At 40.0% G+C, this 24,094-nt stretch overlaps 1 protein-coding gene across 1 annotated transcript; it reads left to right on the forward strand.

The window, feature by feature from the left end:
* Positions 1-1,972: 1,972 nt before the first annotated feature.
* On the forward strand, positions 1,973-3,543 carry LOC113360954 (peroxidase 24-like). Its single transcript, XM_026604367.1, has 3 exons — positions 1,973-2,319; positions 2,507-2,704; positions 2,802-3,543. The coding sequence occupies exons 1-3, from the start codon at positions 2,068-2,070 to the stop codon at positions 3,366-3,368; spliced, it is 1,017 nt and encodes a 338-aa protein (XP_026460152.1). The 5' UTR covers positions 1,973-2,067; the 3' UTR covers positions 3,369-3,543.
* Positions 3,544-24,094: the final 20,551 nt, after the last annotated feature.

Below are 24,094 nucleotides of genomic sequence, written 5' to 3' on the forward strand. Positions count from 1 at the left end.
TTAAGTCAGATTGAGACAATGACTTCTGAAATATCCGGTCAATGACTATCAATAAAATGTGATTACCTCCAAATGTAAGCAAAAATGAACAGGTCAGAGATCATACAACCTGAAAAAGGAGATACTAGAGAAATGGAAATAGAAATGGAAATGTTCTTCCAAGCATTTGATCATTTCAGACAATGTCTATATTTTGTCGCCTATTTTTTAAGAGCTTTTCGACATCCAAATGGTCGATTAACAATTTAACAGACATGCTATCCAAAGGAAATGTCAAAAACAGTAGCTAGATTTAATTAATTAATTAAGCTACTCACAAGTTCAACTTTGACTACCACATCGGAAAGAATACGGATTTGACTAGTCAAGAATCGGTGATTAGAAATATTATAATATGTTACATTCCAACACTTATTCCTCCAAAATTCGAGCGTTTTCTTTGAAGCCAAAATCAACTAATTTACTAGATATAAAATGTGAGCTGCAAACCGGAGTGCATTAGTAGAAAAAAAATGATCTGACGAGATTAAGATAAGTGTTTTTTGCGCCGTTTTGATCAATGACTTCTTCTTTCATTTTATTTTAAGAATTAGAAGCCAGATATAGATTAGTACTAACAACTACACTCTTATTTTCTTCCTTAAGGAGACAAAGATTTTTTTTTTTTTTTTTTTTTTTTTTACGGTGTTTGCTGTTTGTCAGTCTGTCTAGAACTGTTGTGAATGGAAAAATAGACTTGCGGGATGAATAAAATTTTGGTGTTTAGTTTAAAATGATTCTTGTTCTAGTGGGTTATAATGTTGGGTTTCTTTTGTTGTCTATTCGTCTTGATAATCTGGTGTAGATTTTCAGACTTTTGCCATTTCTAATGTACCTTTCTTTATCGAGCAAAGAAAGAGGTTAACGTTCTTTTCACTGTTTGATGGAAACCTTGAAAGACACTGGATGATTGACAAAGTTATTACTACACGGACAGATGTGATACTATTTTCACAGTTTTTTAATTGAAATTAGCTGATAGAAAAGAGACAAAATACAGTTGTAAAATTGATGGACTTTATAGGTGATAATTTCTTATGTATAATCCGTGCGCAGCTCCTCGAGACGTGGGAAGTATAGGTGATAATTTCTTAGTAGCAACTTACAATAGTTTAACAAATCAAATCAAAGAATTTTGATTATACAGGGAGTGGATTACTATTAATAAACACATCCACGAAAACCTCAACAAGATTTTACTAATAAAATCATGTTCGTTGTTCAACTTTGAATTTTTAATATATATTGCCTTATCAACAAATAATTGAGTTTATCTATCCGGCATGCAAGTGAAGTTACGTATATTTTGAATGTGTGCAAGCGAGCTAGCTAGCTATCTGAATATGGTCAACATGCAAGTTATATCGAGTTGAGATCATGATCACCGTCCTTATGTATGTGGATAGCAACTAGAATTACATTTTTGACCAGATATTGATGATGTATGGTGATGCGCACTCTTGGAGCCGGCATAAGCTGGCGGGAGTTATTCCTTTGCTTGTGATCGAGAATTCGAGGTGCAAGTGTGGTATACTCCAATATGAATCCAATTTGCCGAACCGCCAAACCCTTCTACTAGGCTACTACTGAGAAGGTTTTCTCAAAATCAATTGACTACTTTCAAGAAGGTTTCAAGAATGTTTCAGTGCTCCATGAAAGAAAAAAAGGATTGTTTGAATGGCATTGGCAACAAAACGCGCCAATTTGACTATTCAAATTTTCTTCATTCTTTGATTTTTCATGATTAGTTGACAATTAATATTTATTGTTAAAAAAAATAAATAAAAATATTTACTGATATTTAAACTACTTAGATAAGATTGCTTAAGGTCGACTCTAAAGAAATTGATGAAACTTCTAACAAGAGTTAATTGGATTTTTATAATCTTTATCATCAATCAAGTTTGCGCCTATAAAAGGAAGTTGTTGTGGGTTGTTCCAATTCACTCACAACTTCACAAACTTCTCTTAAGATCAGTTCTTCTCATTGGTTCATTATCAACACTTGTTATTTGAACATCAGATAAAATGATGAGATTTGCAAGCAATTCTATCTTGTTTGTTACACTAACGCTTTTTGTTCTTATTGGAACCCTAAATTTTAAGGTTTGTGATGGACAGAGACTTAATGGACTAAAGATGAAGAACTTCTACCGCAAGAGTTGCCCTAAAGTCGATGTCGAAAAGATAGTACAGGAAATTACATGGAAGAATGCTGCAACTGACGCTAGCTTGGGAGCTAAAATACTAAGGATTCATTACCATGACTGCTTTGTTAGGGTACGCATGCATGCACTCTTTTTCAGATAATAATAGCAATAATTTACCATAATTTCTGCACTGTTCTGCAGATACTAATATCTTCAAATTTGCAGATTTTACGCATTAATTCAAATGTTTTACATATAAGTGCTATGCATGGCTGTGTTATGCCGTACGTCTAATCTAATATGACAATTATTTTCAGGGATGTGATGCATCTCTATTACTAGATCCAACACCAAATCAGGCTGCTCCAGTAGAGAAACAAGCTAGACCTAATCTATCTTTATCCAGATTCGAAGTCATCGATGAAATCAAAACACGGTTAGAGCAAGAATGCCCTGGAATAGTTTCTTGTGCTGATATCCTTGCGTTGGCTGCCCGTGATGCTGTTTCATTCCAAGTAAGCTCACAGTTCACTACACACGAAAATGAATATGTTTGTCATGTTTTTCCCCTTTTCCTATCTTAATGGTATTTTACTTTCGATATGCGTACAGTTCCAGAAACAAATGTGGAAAGTACCGCTAGGGCGAAGAGATGGAACGGTTTCTATAGCATCTGAGGCGGTAGCAGACTTGCCTTCTGCTTCTTCAAACTTCACCACCCTTCAAGAACTCTTTGACCGGAAAAAACTTGATACTGTTGACCTCGTAGCTTTGTCAGGTGCACATACCATTGGACTCACACGTTGCGGTGTAATTTCCAGGAGGCTGTTTAATTTTACAGGTAATGGAGATACTGATCCATCTATCGACCCAGCTTTCGCGGATATCTTGAAAGCACAATGCGCGGGCGCAAACGGAAATGTACTAGAAATGGATCCTGGTAGTTCAGAATCTTTCGATGGCCATTACTACAAAAATCTCAATGAAAACAAGGGTGTGTTTCAATCTGATGCAGCACTTCTAACAAACAGATTCTCAAAATCATTGGCCAGAAGGTTTGAGAGGGATAATGTATTCTTTGCAAATTTTGCGAGATCAATGATAAACATGGGAATCGTGGAAGTACTTACGCGAAAAGATCAAGGAGAAATAAGGAAAGACTGCCGCTTTGTAAATTAATTAAAGCTCTTTGATTAGAGAAGTTGTAAGAAGTGTTATGATTGTTTTTCTCACACTTGGATTACATCTTGTGTGTATGTTGTTATTATTGTTAGTACTACATATAGGTAGTACCTCTGTTTGTAATAACCTGTAAGGGTTTTGAATGAATAATACAACTTCTACTTCCCTCAGAGTTTTAAGAACAATTCTCTACATACCCAAAATAAATATTACACAGAAACCGTACATACACTAATTAATAGTATTATTAGTTTTGAATGAAAGAAACCATTTGGGCTCAAACTATGCCGCTCACTCTAACATGGGTTATGAATGGTTTTTGTGATGTTAATTTTTGTCTGTGTCAATCATTGCTGCATATCTATATAGAAAATTGTTGGGACAAAGTAACCATTGCTAGTTGATATACACACTACCAGAGTCGATCCTGCGTGTACTAGGGACCTGTACGAACTTAATCACAAGGCCTTTTTCTGGTCAAATGTCCCCACCTTCGACAATTTCATGAACATTATAGCCACGGTTTGCAAAAGACATGCATTCCTTAATATATAAATGTCTTAGTTCATGAACAAACCGATTTTAGAACATAACCTACTCAAGTATGCAAACGGGTACGCATACCTAAGTAGCCGGACTTAGTTTGGGTTAGCCAGTATGCCAACGGGTACGCATACCTTCCAAACTCAGTTAAATTCCCGGAACTTGAAACTCACGCCAGTACGTATATCGGTATGCATACTAAGTTCCCGGACTTTCATTAACCAACCAGTACACATACGAGTATGCATACTAAGGTTCTCGGACTTGGAATAACTTGCAACAGTTAGCATACAAGTACGCATACTGTGCTATACACAATCATGGTTATTTGTTCTAAACTCCCATTTCAATCATTAAAACATTCTTAGAAGATGACAATAGCTGTCTCACATAAACTATTAGCTTCAAAGCAATTTTCAAGTGATCGAATGATCAATACGAAACATTCCGAGTCTACATCAAATGACTGCCTCACACAAATCATGTAAGATGTTACAAGGAGATTTTCACATGATCATCTTTTGACTTTCGTCAAGAATATAAGATGAACTTGGTTAAAGCGAAAGCTTACCAACACATATTTCGAGAAATATGTAAGCGAGTTAAACTCAGCTCGAAATATCAAATGTATATAATCGAAGTCTATATATCTATACGAATTTTGTCTCAAACAGGAGATAGAGTAGATAGACTTTTGAGAGATAGATGAGTTCAAGTCTCCACATACCTTTTGTTGATGAAATTCCACAAGCTCCCGTTGGTAGTTCTTCGTCTTCAATCGATGAACGCCGTGAAGTCTAATGCTCAACTACACTTACTATCCTAATCCGAGACTTAGCTATAAGTAGACTAGAAATCAAGACTTACAGTTTTGGCAACTAAACTTGACAAACAAGCTTGAAATAGCAACGCTTGCGAGTTCGACCGAGTAGTGCTCTAAAAATCTCCACCTTTGTCAATTTTAGTGACAAAACATATCAACTTTGTTTAGATGCAATCATATAGTCGAAACTAAATGCATTTATCAAGGAGTTAATAGAGATACAAGAAAACTCCTACAATATTCCACAACTGCACTCCCCACAAAGATTTGGTAATTAAGCACAAGTTCAAATAAGAACTCTCCCCCACAAAATGTCATTCTCGAAAGAACAAAAAGAGCGACCTTACTTTTGCAAGAAGAGAAGGATTTCTTTGGACATTAGCAAATCACATGAAACATGAATTTGTATCCAGAAAACTCAATTAAATTAACCACAAGAGAACCCATAATTAATTTAATCGGAAATGCTCAACATAAGAAAACTTACGGAGCCACACAGTACTTTCACATAGAAGTGGATCAGGGAAAGATCAATACCATAGAATATTCAAAGATTAATTCTATTTTTCATCAATATTTGCATAAAGACATACAATAGACTTAATCTTTGTAATCAAAAGTTCATCCTATCTTCCATCGATATTTGCATAATGACACAATAGGCTTAACTTTTGACGAATATGTGACAATCATAGTTCACGGACGTAAACACATATATCCCATGACAATTTTTGCAATATATGAAACCAACAAAAGATTAATACTGTTAGAGCACTGCTCGGTCGAACTCGCATGAGTTGCTATATCAATCATGTTTGTCAATGTTAGTGATCAAAACTATAAGTCTTGATTTCTAGTCTATTTTTAGATGTCTCGGACTAGGACATAGATTGTGTAGTTGAGCTTAGTTTTCACGACGTTCATCATTTGAAGACGAAGAACTACTAAGGGGAGCTTGTGAAACTTCATCGAAAAAAGGTATGTGGAGACTTAAACTCATCTATCACTTGGAAAGTCTAATTCTACTCTATATCCTATATTGAGATATAAGTCGTATTACGATATAATATACACATTAATGATTTTCAACTGAGTTTATCTCGCTTACATATTTCTCGAAATATGTGTTGGCAAGATTTTGCTTCGACCAAGTTTATCTTATATCATGTGAAAATTGCTGAGTAGGATCTTACATGGTTTGTGTGATACAATCATTTGGTGTTGCCTTGGAATGTTTCGTAATGATTATTTCAATAACTTGAAAATTGCTTTGATACTAATAATGTGTGAAAACGGCTATTCTCATCCTCTAAGAAAGTTTCAATGATGGAAATAAGAGTTTAGAACACTTAACCATTATTGGATATGTAATGTTGCACTCTTGCACATATGTAATCAATGTCCAGGAACCATAGTATGCGCACCCATTTGGGTACCTGTTGGTTTGAGAAATCCGGGAACCTAAGTATGCGTACCCGTTTGCGTACTGGCGTACAGGTTCATGTCCGAGAATTTGTGTTGGGATTTGAATTTCGCGTACCCGTTTGCGTACTGGCGTAACTCAATCTTAGTCCGGGTATATCAAGTATGCGTACCCGTTTGCATACTTGAAGGTTAAAGTTCTAAAATCGGTTTTAAACATGAACATAAACATTTATATAATAAGGAATGCAATCTTTGCAAAACGTGGCTATAATGTTCATGATTGATTCGAGTGAATCAAACTGATTTTGCTTCAATTGTGTTCTTGTGTAATTCTATGAGAATATAGCAATTGAAAAACTCTTTAACTAGTTTTATTTGAGTCATTTGAACTAGTTATGGTTAAGATGAACAAGGTTGATATGAGAGTAATCATATGGCTAACCTTGGTTAACTATTTGTGAACCAACATGGTGCACACGTTAAGGTACGGTTACATAAACCTAAAAGAGGGTACATTTCATTTATGTGTAACAAGATAAGTTCGATACAACGGTTGAAAGATATTAACTTGGTTGAATCAGGTTTTTCATCTAACAGTGGATATTGAATGCTTTTTTACCAAGGTAACTTGGATTGCAAACCCTGATTTGAAAACTATATAAAGGAGAACTCTAGCAACTGGGAAAACTAATCCCTACACCACATGTGTGTTACTAGTTGCATAACTAGAGTCGATTCTCCTTTAACCTTAGGTTTCTTAGAGACCCTGTAGGTTAACGACTTCAAACACTTCATTGGGATTGTGAAGCCAAACCCAACTATTTTCTTTGTAGTTGCGTGTTCTGATCTTGCCCGATTCTATCGCATTGAGTACAATTGAAATAATTGACTCGAGATTAATTTCTCCGATAGGCAAGATAAGAGTAATCACAAACATCTTTGTCTCATCGTTTGTGATTCCACAATATCTTGTTTTGCTAGTCGATTAATTAAGATTATTTTGAGGTGATTGATAATACTAGGCTGTTCTTCGGGAATATGAGTCTGGTTTATCAATTGGTTCCTGTTCACCTTGATTTATCAAAAGACGGAATAAAAACTCTTGGATATTTCTGTGGGAGAAAGATTTATTCATTCTGAAAAAGCGGGGGTCTAACAACCACACCCAATATTTCTCTTAGCAATCTGTATGGAAAAAATCCAATATACTTTTAAGAGAATCAACTAGACAGTCAGACTCAATCTTATAAAAAGTATATCAAGGAATATCTCAATTTCTCGATTCAATACTTACTCAAGCAAATAGAAATCTGCGAGTCTAATTGAATACAAGAGAAATCACTTGAACGGTACCAAAGACCAATGTTCAAGTATCAATCAATTTCAATCAACAACCAAAGGTTGGATTTACCAATTGATCGATTCAACACACAACCTGTGATATTTCGATTATATAACAAAATATAATGCGGAAAAGAAATAACACAGACACCAGAAGTTTTGTTAACGAGGAAACCGCAAATGCAGAAAAACCCCTGGACCTAGTCCATATTGAACACACACTGTATTAAGCCGCTACAAACACTAGCCTACTACAAACTAACTTCGGTCTTGACTATAGTTGAACCCCAATCTGTCTCACACTGATCCAACTTACAGTTGCGCTCCTTACGTCTCTGATCCCAGTAGGATACCACGCACTGACCCAAAGTTGAAGACTTTAATAAACAAATCTGTATCACACAGAAAAATCTACAGGACTAGATAAATCTGTCTCCCACAGAAATACCTACGAGTTTTGTTTTGTATTTGATAAATAAAGGTGAATAGGAACCAATCGATAACCCGGAATTATATTCCCTAAGAACATCCTAGAATTATCAATCACCTCACAATAATCTAAATCGTATGATGACCAAACTAGATATTTTGGAATCGGAAACGATGAGACGAAGATGTTTGTGACTACTTTTCTATCTTTCCTATCAAATAAATTAATCTCAAGACAATCTTATGATTGTACTCAAACACGATAGAAACATCAAGATCAGATCACGCAACTACAAAGAAAATAGTTGGGTCTGGCTTCAAAATCCCAATTAAGTCTTCAAGTCGTTAACCTTCAGGATCTCAATAGAAACCTAAGGTTAAAGGAGAATCGACTCAAGCTTATACAACTAGTATCACACAGGAGGCGTGGGGATTAGGTTTCCCAGTTGCTAGAGTTCCTTTTTATATAGTTTTCAAATCAGGGTTTGCAATCAATGCTACCTTGGTAACAAAGCATTCAATATTCACCATTAGATGAAACCTGATTATTATTCAAGCTAATATCTTTCAACCGTTAGATCGAATCTTATCTTGTTATACACACATGAAATGTAACTTCATTTAGGTTTGAATAACCGTACCTAAATGTGTGCAAGTCGTTGGTTCAACGGTAGTTGACCATAGGTTATCCATATGAGCAATTTCATATCAACCTTATTCTTCTTTTCCACAACTAGTTCAAATGACTCAAATGAACTAGTTAGAGAGTTTTTCAATTTCTTAGATCTCATATAAGTATACAAGACACAATCGAAACAAAAACAGTTTTAATTCACTCGAATCGATTCATGAACATTGTTAGAACATTGCTCAGTTGAACCCACTAGCGTTGGTATGTCAAGTTAATTGTCAATTTTAGTTTCCAAAATTCATTCTTGATTTAGCATACTAAATATAGTTTCGGACTAGAATAGGTCTAAGAAGTTGAATCGAAGCTATCCTTAAAGGATGGAGATTGAAGATTGAAGATTACAAGAAGACATCAACAAGTTCTTCATCAAAAGGTATGTGATTTATTTTATTTGGATTCTTGTTCAATTCTACCTTTCTAATCTATCAAGATATATGCTCACTATATGGAACGATTCCGATGACGGTAAATGTACATTTATGTATATATACTTGAGGTTATTTGATTCATGACCTTGGAGACAATAACCTTTATACCCATAAAGAGTCTCATGTTATAGTGAATGATCTTGTGAATCCAATGAGCCAAGAATTACTCAATTCCGAGTTGTAACGATAAAGATATGAGTGATTTAAGTTCATTAGTAGGAAACATTCCATGGGCTTTGGAGTGGTCCGCGGACTTAGGCCCAATACGTGACTAAAAGGGATTTTTGGCCAAGTTGGTGATGCTTCCTTATCTAGGCAAGTTAGCTATTGGTCCAAACACTTTTGATTACCATATTAAAGTGTTTATGATTCCTGCCTAAGTTAAAATGTGATTTATTCACATAAATATAATTTTTGCTAAATACGTTATTTATTTAATTATTTTGGCAAGAGTTTTAACTTAGGAAAGACTCCCTTATATAAGAGAGTCTTGTAAAAGGAAAATAGCTTTCCTTAGCTTCCAAGGTATTGTTCATTATAAATAGAGGGTTCGCGAGTTTACACGTTTTTCATTCCTTTGGAAAATTGGTTTAAGCTCTGCAGGTTGTTTTCCACGTCTTCTGTTCTTCGTGAACAAGAGTGAAATAAAAGTCTTTGTATTAGGGATCACAAAGCCAAGTTGGATTTAATCTTCGTGATTGATCATACAACTTGTAATCTTTCCACCTCTTGTCTATTCTAAGGTTTTCTCTTCTGATATAAAACCATTCAAGAGTTGTTGATCATAAACCCTAGGTTATGATAGATTTCAGTTTCCGATTGTATACCAACACTTGTTAGTCGAAATCAGAGACTAGAAAGAAAAACTTCTTTTGATGCATCTCGTAAAAATCCTTGAGAAGTTTTAAACAAGATATCTCTAGATTTATTCTAGTTGTTCTTGTTGTAGAGTTATTAGGTTTCTCTTCCTTTTATTGAAGAGTATAATAATCCCTAATCTACAGGTTTGTTTTGATATTACTTTTACCCAGTAATTGTTTTTATCAAAATAAGCACAAGATTTCCAAAACCTTGATTTACATCTAAAGGGAAATCAAACCGGTGTTTTGTGCAAACAAAATATCGAATCGTATCAATCGTGGTGGTGTATCTTCTAAAGAGAGCCTCGGGTTTTGCTAGAATATTTGTGTGAAGAATTTCTAAAGAGAATCGGTATTATGCTAGGAGTTCTACAAGTGCTAAAGAAGGTATTACATCTAGTCCGAATAGGTAGTAGTAATTTGGTGTAACAACTTGTAATCAGTGTGTGTTTATTCTGGACTAGGTCCCGGGGTTTTTCTGCACTTGCGGTTTCCTCGTTAACAAAATCTGGTGTCTGTGTTATTTATTTTCCGCATTATATTTTATTTATATAATAGAAATATCACGTTGTACGTTAAGATCAATCAGTTCTTGTATCCGACCTTAGGGTTGTTGAATGAATTGATTGACACTTGAACATTGGTCTTTGGTACCGTTCAAGTAAATCCTGTTATATTCAATCGGGCTCGCAAATCCCTATTTGCTGATTGCGGATTGAATCAAGAGATAGAGATATAAAACTCTTTGATATACTTGTTATAGATTGAGTCTAACTGTCTAGTTGATTCTCTTGAAAGTATATTGGAGTTTGTCTATTCAGATTGCCAAACGAAATATTGGGTGGTGTTGTTAGACCCCCGCTTTTTCAATTGGTATCAGAGAAGGCAAACACGCTAAGACCTCATAAGTCTGTGTTTGTAGCAATCTAATTCTATGGACAGAGGTGTTATCTCTATAAACGTACCGCCAATATTCAATGGCACAAACTACTTATGGTGGATGCTATGCGAGCTTTTCTTCAATCGCGTGATTTTCAATCATGGGTATATGTGGTTAATGGCTATGATGCTCCCGTTGTGGAAGTAGGAGATGTAAACGTCCCCAAACCTATTGGTGAATATATCCCTGCTGAGATACTTGTTGCAAAGCAAAATTCCGACAACTTGAATGCTATTATCCACACCATTATCCCAGATCTTCAGCACCACTTGACTACGTGCAATAAGTTTAAAGATGCTTGGGATATCTTAGAAACCGTATTTGAAGGGAATGCCGCAGAAAAAGAAGCAAGGCTTCAATACCTAGCATCTGACTGGGAAAACCTTCGCATGTCTGATGATGAAACATTTGATGTGTTTAATCACAAAGTGTCTGAAATTGTTAATGCATATTTTGCATTGGGTAAGACTATTCCTGAAAAGGACATTGTGATAAAAAATTATCAGATCGTTGCCATCTAGATACGACTCTAATAAATATGCCATTGAAGAAGCAAACGATCTTTCTACACTCTCCAGAAATACTCTTGTTGGAAAGTTAAAGATCTTTGATTATGAACACGCAAGAAAAGAGGTGATTTCTCTTAAAGCTGCAAACAATTCTGAATCCTCTAAGGATAAATCTGGTTCGCCAGATACTAACGATGTTACTCCTCGACAATTTAGAAAATTCTTGAGAGACAGGAAAAAGATTTTTTCTAAAGGTGCAACATCTCCTAATGATGATGTACAATGCTATAACTGTCGAGGTTTCGGGCACGTGTCTTTAGTATGTCCTAGTTGGAGCCGTGGACAGTCGGCATATGCAGCAGATTTGCCTACTCTTGATGATGGACCCGAATATTATAATCCTCAAGAGCTCATAGGCGAGGTCGCATTAGCTTCTGAAAAGATTCTTTCGGATACTGATTCTGATTCTGACAAAGAAGTGTTTCATGGGGATCCATTCGCTAATAATCTTCTTAAGGAATGTCATAGAAAACTCTCGGAAGCTGAGAGCACCATCTTCAGTGAGAAAGTTAAATATGACAGACTTCGTAGTCGTAATAAAGACTTGTAAGACCAACTTGATTCTAGTGGTGCAAGAGATTATCTCAACGAAATACGAAAGTTTAAAGAGGAAATTGCCAAAGGTCGATATCGAGAAATTATTCTTCAAGATAAGCTAGATAACTTGGAGAACGTTGAGATAAACTTGTTATTGGATCCGTAACGAGAAGATCTCAAAGCTCAATATGAATCATCCAAGAATGATCTATTTAGTGCGCTTGAAAAGGTCAAAAGTTTGGAAGAAGAAAACTTGAGCTTAAAAGAGAGTTTGTCTAAAAATAACAGCTCATATAAGTTAACCTCGATATTGGGAGCATGTAGAATTCATCATGATACACGAGGATTGGGATATGAAGGAATAGACGCTCCTATTATTTGCAAAGAGGTAAAATTTGTCAAAGCTAAAGATTATTCTCAACCAAAACCTTCCACGGTTGACACAAGTAAAACATCTCTACCAACTACGGATGACGAAAAGAGGAAATCCTGGCAAGCTCCAAAGAAAGCACATATACATTCAGGTAATACTAAACATAACTTTTTCCATTATACTAAACATTGTTTTTATTATGGAAAACCAGGTCACTTGCAAAGGAATTGCATATTTCTTAAACGAGAAAAAACCAGATATGGTTCTGTTAGGATGAAAAGAACTGATGTTCCGAACTGGAGAAAAACTGAGTCTCATAATATCAGTTCCTTCAGTATTCCCCCAAAGAATTTTCACAATTATATTGGGGAGAAAAGGAAATACGTTTCTCCAAAAGATGATCAGAAATGGGTACCAAAGAAGTCTAATAAAGCAACGAGTACTATTAAGAAGAATCTCCCAGACAAGAGTTTGACAAGGGATAACATCTTAAAAAGTTATGGAACATTTATTGAAAGTTTCAAGGAAGTTTTTAAATTCCTAGAGTCCATGCATGATTTTGTTTCGAATACCTGTAGTGAGCAAGATTTTTCTCACCTCAACACAACCTGATTGTGTTGAAAGTGCATTCTCACCAAGAAGCCCTAATAAATGCGGTGAGGATTGTAAAAGAATTGGGGACCACATATTAAGTTGGGAAATTTCTGAATATGTGGAACAATTTATTGTTTCGAGCTGAGTTTAACTCGCTTATATATTCCTCGAAACATGTGTTGGTAAAGCGTTTCACTTTGATCAAGTTTATCTTCACCTAGTGACGAATGTCATGAAAAGTTTTAATCACTTTGAGAATTGCTCTGACGTGAATCGTTCTGTGAATAACGGATACATAGCGTTCTCTAAGAATATCTCAATGATTGAAATGAGAGTTTAGATTACTGTTTATGGGTGAAAATCGTTTCTGCTGATTTCGGTAATTTCGGTAGGTGAGTGAGAAACAAATCTAAACCCTAAAAAAATGTACTACACGGGAGTACTTTAGATTCGAGAGATCAATCTATACAAATCTGGCCTAAACCAAGAAATAGCCGTTCCAGATTTGCTTCGGTCACAAAGAGGAGGAGAAGGGGTGGTTTAGGGAGGGAAGCGAAGAGAGTGTTGATACCAGAGAAGTTCTGGAAGAGTAGTACTTAAATTGTATCAGAAAGTGAAAGACTTGAGAAAGCTAGCAAGAGTTTCTTTTCTGAGTGTTGTATTTCTCCTGACCTAAAAACTTGTTGTCTTGGTGGAAATAGGTAGAGATATTTATACAAGTCTAAGTGAAACGTACTCTGTCCTCGTAAGAAAAAGAAACGGATGAGTTAAATGGGAAGAGGTGGTAACGCCTGGTATTGATGGAATTTGATGAAATTTATGTTCCATAATGAATGAGCGTTTCACCATTACTTCCTGCATTTACTAACCGTTTTATTCTTAATACACTGTCTTGAAACGGGCATTTGTGTATGCCGCACGCTGTAAACCGCCAAAACAAAACCCTAAAGAGCATCCCCAGTTTGTGACATGTATTGATGTCTCAAGTGTTTTCGTGGAAAATGTGTGGCATGTCGCTGGTGTTTGATAAGTTGAGATTGAGAGATGTGTCGGCTCAGTGGCGACCTTCGACGTTCGAGATTTTGCATCTTGAGAGGAATCGTGGCCTTTGCTGTAGGCGCGGCATGCCAAAGTGCAATGGTTCCATGGCATGTGCCAATGGCTTGTGTGGAATGCCTTGGCTGTAGGTTGCGTATCGGGTGCAGGTGGCAATGCCAAAATGCAAGTGTTGCATGACATGTGCCAATGACGCGCGTAGCGGCTTTGGCCCTAGGTTTGCACGGCTTGGCATGCTAGGTTGCAAGCGTCACTTGGCATGTGAATGTGGAGGCTTGGCCCTAGGTTTGCACGACTTGGCATGCTAGGTTGCAAGCGGCGCTTGGCATGTTCCAATAGCGCGTGTGGCGGCTTGGCCCTAGGTTTGCACGGCTTGGCATGCTAGGTTACAAACGACGCTTGGCATGTACGAATGACGCGTGCGACTGCTTGGCCCTAGGTTTGCACGGCTTGGCATGTACCAATGGCGCGTGTGGCGGCTTGGACCTAGGTTTGCACGGTTTGGCATGCTAGGTTGCAAGCGGCGCTTGGCATGTGCCAATGGCGCGTGTGGCGGCTTGGCCCTAGGTTTGCACGGTTTGGCATGCTAGGTTGCAAGCGTCACTTGGCATGTGCCAATGGCGTGTGTGGCGACTTTCCCCTAGATTTGCACGGCTTGGCATGCTAGGTTGCAAGCGGCGCTTGGAATGTGCCAATGGTGCGTGTGGCGTCTTGACTTTAGGTTTGCACGATTTGGCATGCTAGGTTACAAGCGGCGCTTGGCATGTGCCAATGGCGCGTTTGGCGGCTTTCCCCTAGGTTTGCACGGTTTGGCATGCTAGGTTGCAAGCGGCGCTTTGCATGTGCCAATGGCGCGTGTGGCGCAATGATTGCGCGGCTCGAATTTGGCACCATTGTTATGATGCGCAGCGATTGTGCGGCTTTGTTTTGGCATAGTTGTCGTGATGCGCAGCGATGATGCGGCTTTGTTTTTGCATAGTTGCCGTGATGCGCAGAGAGTGTGTGACTTTGTTTTGGCATAGTTGTCGTGATGCGCAACGATGGTGCGACTTAGTTTTGGCTTATTTGCCGTGATGCGCAGCGAGTGTGCGGCTTTGCTTTGGCTTAGTTGTCATGATGCGCAGCGACAGTGCGGCTTAGTTTTGATATAGTTTCCATGATGCCCAGCGAGTGTGCGGATTTGGTTTTGGCATAGTTGCCATGATGCGTAGCGATTGTGCGGCTTAGGGTTTTGTGTGTCGAAACCCTAGTTTAGCATTTGAAAAAGATACCCTGGTCATTTTTTACATTAATGCATTAAATGTTCCAATAAATGTGTTTAGCATCACCGGTGACGTCATGCTATGCGTAAGGTTTTACGATTTTACCCCTTGTCTAAAAACCACCATCAACATTAAGTCCCCTGCTTATCTTGGAACATGGGCCTTGTTGCAAGGTAAGCATAAGATGGTGGCGGATATAACTGAGACAGTAAGTCGTGAAAAAGGGCTAAGGAGACTTGTCTGACCTTTTACGAGATGTAAGTAGAATTCGCAATCCTTGCATCTGGTAGCTTTGTATAAATCCCAGTCGTTTATATGTCTTTGTGGTCAGGCTTTGGAGCGCGAGGCGGAGTTGCTAGCATAGACTGGGTGTGAGAGGGACTTATCAGTATTAATGAGCCTGGAATGGGCGTGGGCCGTTTGGCAGAGCATGGCGTTGGAAAGCATGGTGTTGGAAAGCATGGTGTGGCGCAGATTGGCAGCTGGCGCGGATTTGGGAAGCTGGCGCGGATTGGGAAGCTGGCGCGGATGGAGTGCTTGGTGGGACCGGTGTTAGCAAGGAGGGTGCGTGCGTTTTTGGAAGTGACCAAGCTTTCTATTGCGGGCCCGACTGCTTTTCTCCACGTACGGCTTTGAAAAGGGAATCCTTTCCCTATTCGAAGTCCCCTCAATTATCACGCCTATATATATATAAGAAGGGTGTTCTCCTTTTATCTTGCACCTTTGTTCTTCCATACCTTCGCGTTAGCGGCAGAGTGGCAAGGAGAGTCAGCATTCCAGGTATGTCTTCCGACGCTTCTTCTTTAACTCTTTATATATTTTTGTATGCTAGTACGAAAACTGTTAGCTGTACATACGTTTCGTATGAACCCATAGAAAACACCGTTCTTCCATGTCTTCGTAGAATCGAGTCATAAGTGTGATTCTTATGAACCCATATACTTTTCTTCATGAATACTGCAGAAGTATGTTTATGAAAACCTAGTTGCTTAGGGTTTCCTTTAGCTATGTGTGGGTGATAATTTCTTCTCGTCTTCCCCTTTTGGCGCAAATATCTTTTTACCAAAACACCTTAAGAAACTACGACAAGATGTCACCTGAACAAAGTCTTGCTTCACCAAAAGACGTTGGTAACTCCAAACCAAACACGGATGATGACTTCTTCACAAAGCCCCTTGCCGCAACCCGAAAAAATCATCCAAATTTCGTGCCAATTCTCTTGACCTTGACCAGTTCGGAGGATGAAAGGAGGACCCGTTCAGTCCGACCAGAGAGCATAATACAGTTTTTTCTTCACAAAGGGGTGTACTCTGCTTCCCATATTGATTTCAGAATGTGTCAAAGCCCGTTGCGCTCCTTTGATAAATGGATTGAGTTTATGGTGAGCCAGGAACATATAAGTGCTAATTTGACTCAAGCACAGATCATTGAAGCTGTTAGGGCTTCCGCAAATCTTCAAATTAGGAAGGACATCCCCGGTTTAGTTGCTTTTATCTCCAGATGGTGCCCGGATACTCACACAGTCGTATGCAGGTGGGGTGAAATGACCTTCTCCCTAGAAAGCGTGGCCCTTCTGCTGAATCTTCCCGTAATAGGGAACCTTAATATCCAATTGTCAGAAGATGAAGAAAAGATGCGAGCTGATCTTGTTGCGAAGTCGAAAGATTTCGTTCGGAAAGAGAACGAAAAGTGTTTCTACAGCTGGTGGGTGTCCCAATGGTTCCCGGATGAGCTGGAACCGAGTGAAAAGAGTAGTACACTTCATGTTGCAGCATTCTTGGATCTATGGTTGTCTAGGGACATTTTCAATGACGGTTCCGGTAAGAAAGAGATAAGACAAGAGCTTCTGGCGATTGCCGTAAGGTTAGCGAGAGGTGAAGTTCTTCCCATTGGAAGCCTGTTCCTTGGTTCTCTGTATACGTATCTGGATCACTTGGTTGTGGATATGCGCGTTGTTTTCCTTCAAGCGTGGGCTCGTATGTCCATGTTTCTTTCCTTCAAGCGTGGTTATGGGAGCATTTCGAGAAGTATGCTCTGAAACCTTTACCTTCGATTCCCGCGAGTTGGGGTGGCTCCAGAATACTCCGATGGGTGAACAGGCGCCCAAGAGCTGGTTTGAACTTGGTTGGGTTCCTTGATAAGTTGCATGAAGTCGGTTTTCGCCCGTGGGCCCCGGTGCATGCGTCCGTAGTTCAGGTTAACACCTTTGCTTCCGCTCCGAATATGGCTTTGCTTTGCGAAGATAATCTGACTGCCGGTGAAGATTTGTTTATGCGGAGTTGCATGCCTAGTTACATACCGTCTTTCTTTAAGGGATCGTTCCAAGTAGCTTCTTATAATATTGATCGTGTTGCTCGTCACATGGGTTTCTACTAAGGGGTCCCTCTTGCTCGTCAGCCGGTTGTTCCTAAGAATTCGTTGCTTGTTGCTCTTACTGCCAGCCTTCTTGAACCGGGTACGCGTCTACCCTTCTTGCCTTCGGAAAGAGTTCATTCGATGAATTTCCAGTGTAGTAAGTTCTGGAAAGATGAGTTACTTACTATCCGTGGTTTTGTGAACCATATGGTGGTGAATGCCCGTTGTAGACCCACTCTTGAGGTTTTAGCAAAGCATCCAATGTTGAGAAATCCTCCGGCAACTAAGCGATAATCGCTTGAAAATGTGGACAGTCCCCAGGTGAAGGAACGGAGGATGAAAAACCGCGCTGGTGGATTCCGGTCGGTTTTGACAGACCCCACGACACCCGTGTCTTCCAACTCCTCCAATATTCAGGTAGGTGTTGCCTCTTTGCTGGTTGAACTAAAACGTGTAGATTTTTATTTCGTTTCTGAATATTTGCATCTTGTTTCCACCAGGGTTTCGGTAGTGTTAACGCCTTTACTGCACTTTCTCGTCGTCAGGAGACAACAACTCTTTCAAAAGAGGTCAGCAGTGTTGAGCCCTCTCGTGATAGGGAAGAGTCAGAGAAAGAGAAGAGTTCAGAAGATGAAGGTAGTTCTTCTGACAGCGGCACTGACTCTTCTTAGGGAAGTGGTTCGGTAAGTCTTGCACACGTTTTCTTTTCCTTTCTCTTCTTTTCTTTTCCGAAGAAAAATGTATAACTCAAGATTGCAGGAAGGATCTGAGGAAGGGTCTGATTCTGGATACGATTCTGAGATAGTGGTTCGTAAAGATTTGCCTCAAGCTGTGACTGCTAATGGCACCTTGGAGATGGAATTTGATCAAATGAAGAGCATGGACACGACTGGAACAGCGGATGATGCTCCGATGACCGTTAAAGCAAACGTGGAAGAGAACCCTTCGCCAGTCGTGGGTCTGGTTGCAGGTGCCCCTTTCGATCCCCCGTACCTGGTTCCTTACCCAGGTCATGTGCTGGTCGGCGGCTTCAGTGTGCTTGCTAAGTACGAGGTGTGGTATACCAAGATCTGGGAAAGACATGGACACATTGCCACGCCCAAGAAGATCACCAGTCGATTCTCACTAGTCAAACGTGTGGAAGAAATCCTGTCTTCTGTCAAGGACATGTGCGAGGTGACTGGCCATACTGTTTCTGGGGACGTCATCACCAGTTGTAAGTATCATCATAATGTGTGTGTAGGGAACGAGTTCAACGTTCCATGGTTCGTTAAGGGCTTCGCTGAGATCCAGAAATTGAAAACAGCAGTAGTCGAAAGTCTTTCTGCAGATGGAATTGCACAGCAGGAGGCAGAAATCGAAGAACATTCCAAGACGTTGACTCTGAAAAGGGCGGCCCTCGAAGATGCAAGGGTGGCTTTCTCCAATAAGAGCAGACCCCTGTTGGAAATTTTCCCTGAATGTTTCTCTGTCCTTTTCAAACTTTTGCTTAGGTTTTTTTTTTTGGAAAAGCACACAGGGTGTCTGGTTTGAAGTTTGAATGATTTTTGATAGACGGTTGGTATTTTTGAGAATATCGGATTATTTTTGAAATGAACGGTTTTAATAATATTACTCTGATTATGACTTGTGAATAGGATATCATATCTATGAAAGTGTGTATCGGTAATTGTCATAAGATAAGCACATTATGACGGTTTTCGTCGAGAATCCTAAAAGAATGAATTGTATATTTCGCCCAATCTAGACGTACTCAGTTTTCTTGGTCTCCTGATGAAAAATGGATCCTCTGTGTGTAAGATCGAGTTTTGTGGGGAAGCACCACGGCGATTGTGGAAAGTACCCTGTCGTTTTGAGTCACTTGATGATAGGATCGTTTGCTTTCGGTTTTTGTGAAGTCCCCAGTCGTCTCTTGCGGTTTGCGACTGGTAACCAGGTTGTCTGTTAGTCGAGTTGTGGATCGTTGAACAGATCGCTTGCTTCTGCTGTCCTGATGCCTGGATTGAAATATGATATCGAGGATTGGAAACTGACATTGTAACCGAAAGATCAACCCTCCCACTGTGGTCGCCAATTGTTTATGGGTGAAAATCGTTTCTGCTGATTTCAGTAATTTCGGTAGGTGAGTGAGAAACAAATCTAAACCCTAAAAAAATGTACTTCACGGGAGTACTTTAGATTCGAGAGATCAATCTATACAAATCTGGCCTAAACCAAGAAATAGTCGTTCCATATTTGCTTCGGTCACAAAGAGGAGGAGAAGGGCTAGTTTAGGGAGGGAAGCGAAGAGAGTGTTGAGACCAGAAATGTTCTAGAAGAGTAGTACTTAACTTGTATCATAAAGTGAAAGCCTTGAGAAAGTTAGCAAGAGTTTCTTTTCTGAGTGTTGTATTTCTCTTGACCCAAAAACTTGTTGTCTTGGTGGAAATAGGTAAGAGCTATTTATACAAGTCTAAGTGAAACGTACTCTGGCCTCGTAAGAAAAAGAAACGAATGAGTTAAATGGGAAGAGGTGGTAACGCCTGGTATTGATGAAATTTGATGGAATTGATGTTCCATAATGAAAGAGTGTTTCACCATTACTTCCTGCATTTACTAACCGTTTTATTCTTAATACACTGTCTTGAAACGGGCATTTGTGTATGCCGCACGCTGTAAACCGCCAAACCAAAACCATAAAGAGCATCCCCCTATTTGTGACATGTATTGATGTCTCGAGTGTTTTCGTGGAAAACGTGTGGCATGTCGCTGGTGTTTGAGAAGTTGAGCTTGAGAGATGTGCAGGCTCAGTGGCGACCTTCGACGGTCGAGATTTTGCATCTTGAGAGGAATCGTGGCCTTTGATGTAGGCGCGACATGCCAAAGTGCAAGGGTTGCATGGCATGTGCCAATGGCTTGTGTGGAATTCCTTGGCTGTAGGTTGCGTATCGGGTGCAGGTGGCAATTCCAAAATGCAAGTGTTGCATGACATGTACAAATGGCGCGCGTAGCGGCTTTGGCCCTAGGTTTGCACGGCTTGGAATGCTAGGTTGCAAGCGTCGCTTGGCATGTGACAATGGGGCGTGTGGCGGCTTGGCCCTAGGTTTGCACGACTTGGCATGCTAGGTTGCAAGTGGCGCTTTCCATGTGCCAATAACGCGTGTGGCGGCTTGGCCCTACGTTTGCACGGTTTGGCATGCTAGGTTGCAAGCGGCGCTTGGCATGTGCCAATGACGCGTGTGGCGGCTTATCCCTAGGTTTGCACGACTTGGCATTCTAAGTTGCAAGCGGCTCTTGGCATGTGCCAATGGCGCGTGTGGCGACTTGGCCCTAGGTTCGCACTGTTTGGCATGCTAGGTTGGAAGCGGCGCTTGGCATGTGCCAATTGCGCGTGTGGAGGCTTGTCCCTAGGTTTGCACGGCTTGGCATGCTAAGTTGCAAGCGGCTCTTTCCATGTCCCAATGGCGCGTGTGGCGTTTTGGCCCTAGGTTTGCATGGTTTGGCATGCTAGGTTGCAAGCGAAGGTTGGCATGTGCCAATGGCGCGTGTGGCGGCTTGCCCCTAGGTTTTCACGGCTTGGCATGCTAGGTTGCAATCGGCGCTTGGCATGTGCCACTGGCGCGTGTGGCGGCGTTGCCCTAGGTTTGCACGGCTTGGCATGCTAGGTTGCAAGCGGCACTTGGCATGTGCTAATGGCGCGTGTGGCGGCTTGGCCCTAGGTTTGCACGGTTTGGCATGCTAGGTTTCAAGCGTCACTTGGCATGTGCCAATGGCGCGTGTGGCGGCTTGCCCCTAGGTTTGCATGGCTTGGCATGCTAGGTTGCAAGCGACGCTTGGAATGTGCCAATGGCGCGTGTGGCGGCTTGGCCCTAGGTTTGCACGGCTTGGCATGCTAGGTTGCAAGCGGCGCTTGGCATGTGCCAATGGCGCGTGTGGCGGCTTGGCCCTAGGTTTGCACGGTTTCGCATGCTAGGTTGCAAGCGGTGCTTGGCATGTGCCAATGGCGCGTATGGCGACTTGCCCCTAGTTTTGCACGGCTTGGCATGCTAGGTTGCAAGTGGCGCTTGACATGTGGCAATGGCGCGTGTGGCGGATCGACCCTAGATTTGCACGGCTTGGCATGCTAGGTTGCAAGCGGCGCTTGGCATGTGCCAATAGCGCGTGTGGCGGATTGCCCCCAGGTTTGCACGGTTTGGCATGCTAGGTTGCAAGCGGCGCTTGGCATGTGCCAATGGTGCGTGTGGCGCAATGATTGCGCGACTCGAATTTGGCACGGTTGCTATAATGCGCTGCGATTGTGCGGCTTTGTTTTGGCATAGTTGTCGTGATGCGCAGCGATGATGCAACTTTTTTTTGGCATAGTTTCCATGATGCACAGCGAGTGTGCGGCTTTGTTTTGGCATAGTTGTCGTGATGCGAAGCGAGTGTGCGGCTTTTTTTTGACATAGTTGTTGTGATGTGTAGCGAGTGTGCGTCTTTGGCATAGTTGTTGTGATGCTCAGCGATGGTGCGTCTTAGTTTTGGCATAGTTGCCATGATGCGTAGCGAGTGTGCGGCTTTGTTTTGGCATAGTTGTCGTGATGCGCAGCGATGGTGCGGCTTAGTTTTGGTATAGTTGCCATCATGCGCAGCGAGTGTGCGACTTTGGTTTTGGCATAGTTTCCATGATGCGCAACGATTGTGCGGCTTAGGGTTTTGTGTGTCGAAACCCTAGTTTAGCATTTGAAAAAGATACCCTGGTAATTTTTTAGATAAGTGCATTAAATGTTCTAATAAATGTGTTTAGCGTCACCGGTGACGTCATGCTATGCGTAAGGTTTTACGATTACCCTTTGTTTAAAAACCACCATCAACAATTACATAACCATGTATTCCTTGAACCGAAGTTTTTCAAACTTTGTTGATCAAGAGTAATCGGGAGGATTGTGGAATTGTCTTGCCAAGTCCGCGAACCCAGTCCGCGAACTATCGGAAGTTCTCAACCGAGAATTTCTGCTGGATTTTCCAAAACTCGTTTGTGTGCTAAGTCCGCGAACTCAATCCGCGAACCCAGTCCGCGAACTGGCGGAAGTTATCTTTCCAAGAATTTCTGCTGAGTTTGGAAAACTCAACCGATTAACTTAAGTCTGCGAACTTGTTTGTGAGCTTAAGAGGTTATGATCTAAATATGTGCTCTGAACATGAAACATTAAATTATCAAGGAATGCTTTATGCAAACCGTGGCTATAATGTTCATGATCCGATTCAATCGAATCGTATCATCTTTGATTCAATTGTGTCTTGTGTAGTTACATAAGATCTCATAGCAATTGAACAACTCTCTAACTAGTTCATTTGAGTCAATTGAACTAGTTATGGTGAAGAAGAATATGGTTAAATACCACATGTATGAGTCTTAATTACCTAACTTGATTTGTGATTGAAGTTCGTAAGTATAACAGGTTAGAAGCAATTATCAAAGCCATGGATGTTGGTTTTTATTGTCAAACAATTTTTTTCATACTCTTATGGTAACCATTCTTGGTGTAAATCCTTATGGAAAAGGTTATTCTTCCTTCTAAGCATATCAACTCTTGTTTATACAAGTTTGTATCTTAGAAAAGATGATCACAATACTTGATCTTCATGATTACATATTGTGATGTTGTTACCATGAGATAATTCTTTTTGTTTCTAGTAACACGATCTCATGAGAGACTTTCAGTTATTGGTTCCTAACTCGTATTTCCTTGTAGGGTTTCTAAAACCCAATAAATCCTTATCTCTGGAATAAGGTCACTCTTGTTGTTCTTTCGGGAATGACATATAATGGGGGAGAGTTCTTTTGAACTTGTGCTTAATGGTAATATCTTGCGGGGAGTGCGGATGTGGAATTTTAGAGGGGTTATCTTGTATCTAAAAACTCCTTGATGAATGCATTTAGCTTCGGATTTATGATTGCATCTAAATTAAGATGATGTGTTTTCTTTCTTTTGGTCATGAAATGTCTCTTGTGGAAATTTCATTATGATCCCATTCTTGTACCTTTCCCAATTTTATTGACAAAAAGGGGGAGAAATATTGTAGTTCACACTACAAATACATATGGTTTTCGGATCATTGTGTAAGGGGGAGTGGTTTCCATAATCAATATGGATTATTGACTAAGGGGGAGTGATACATATCACCGTAGTATTATTGTCAAAGTTGTGATACAATGAAACTTTGATGTTGTGTAATAATACTATGATGGATCTTCAACACGTACAAGATGAACACATGAAGAGTTGAAGAACCAAGGAAATCAAGATTATCGTTTTTACTTTTAACAAGTACAAGCCATATGTAAAATGGTTTTGTCACTAAAACTAACAAAGGGGGAGATTGTTAGAGCACTTCTCGGTTGAACCCACTAGCGTTGGTATGTCAAGTTAGTTTTCAATTTTAGTTGCCCAAATGCATTCTTGATTTAGCATACTAAAGATAGTTTCGGAGTAGAATAGGTCTAAGAAGTTGAATTGAAGCTATCCTTAAAGGAT

This window comes from Papaver somniferum, chromosome 3 (assembly GCF_003573695.1).
Source record: "Papaver somniferum cultivar HN1 chromosome 3, ASM357369v1, whole genome shotgun sequence".
NCBI classification, from domain to species: domain Eukaryota; kingdom Viridiplantae; phylum Streptophyta; class Magnoliopsida; order Ranunculales; family Papaveraceae; genus Papaver; species Papaver somniferum.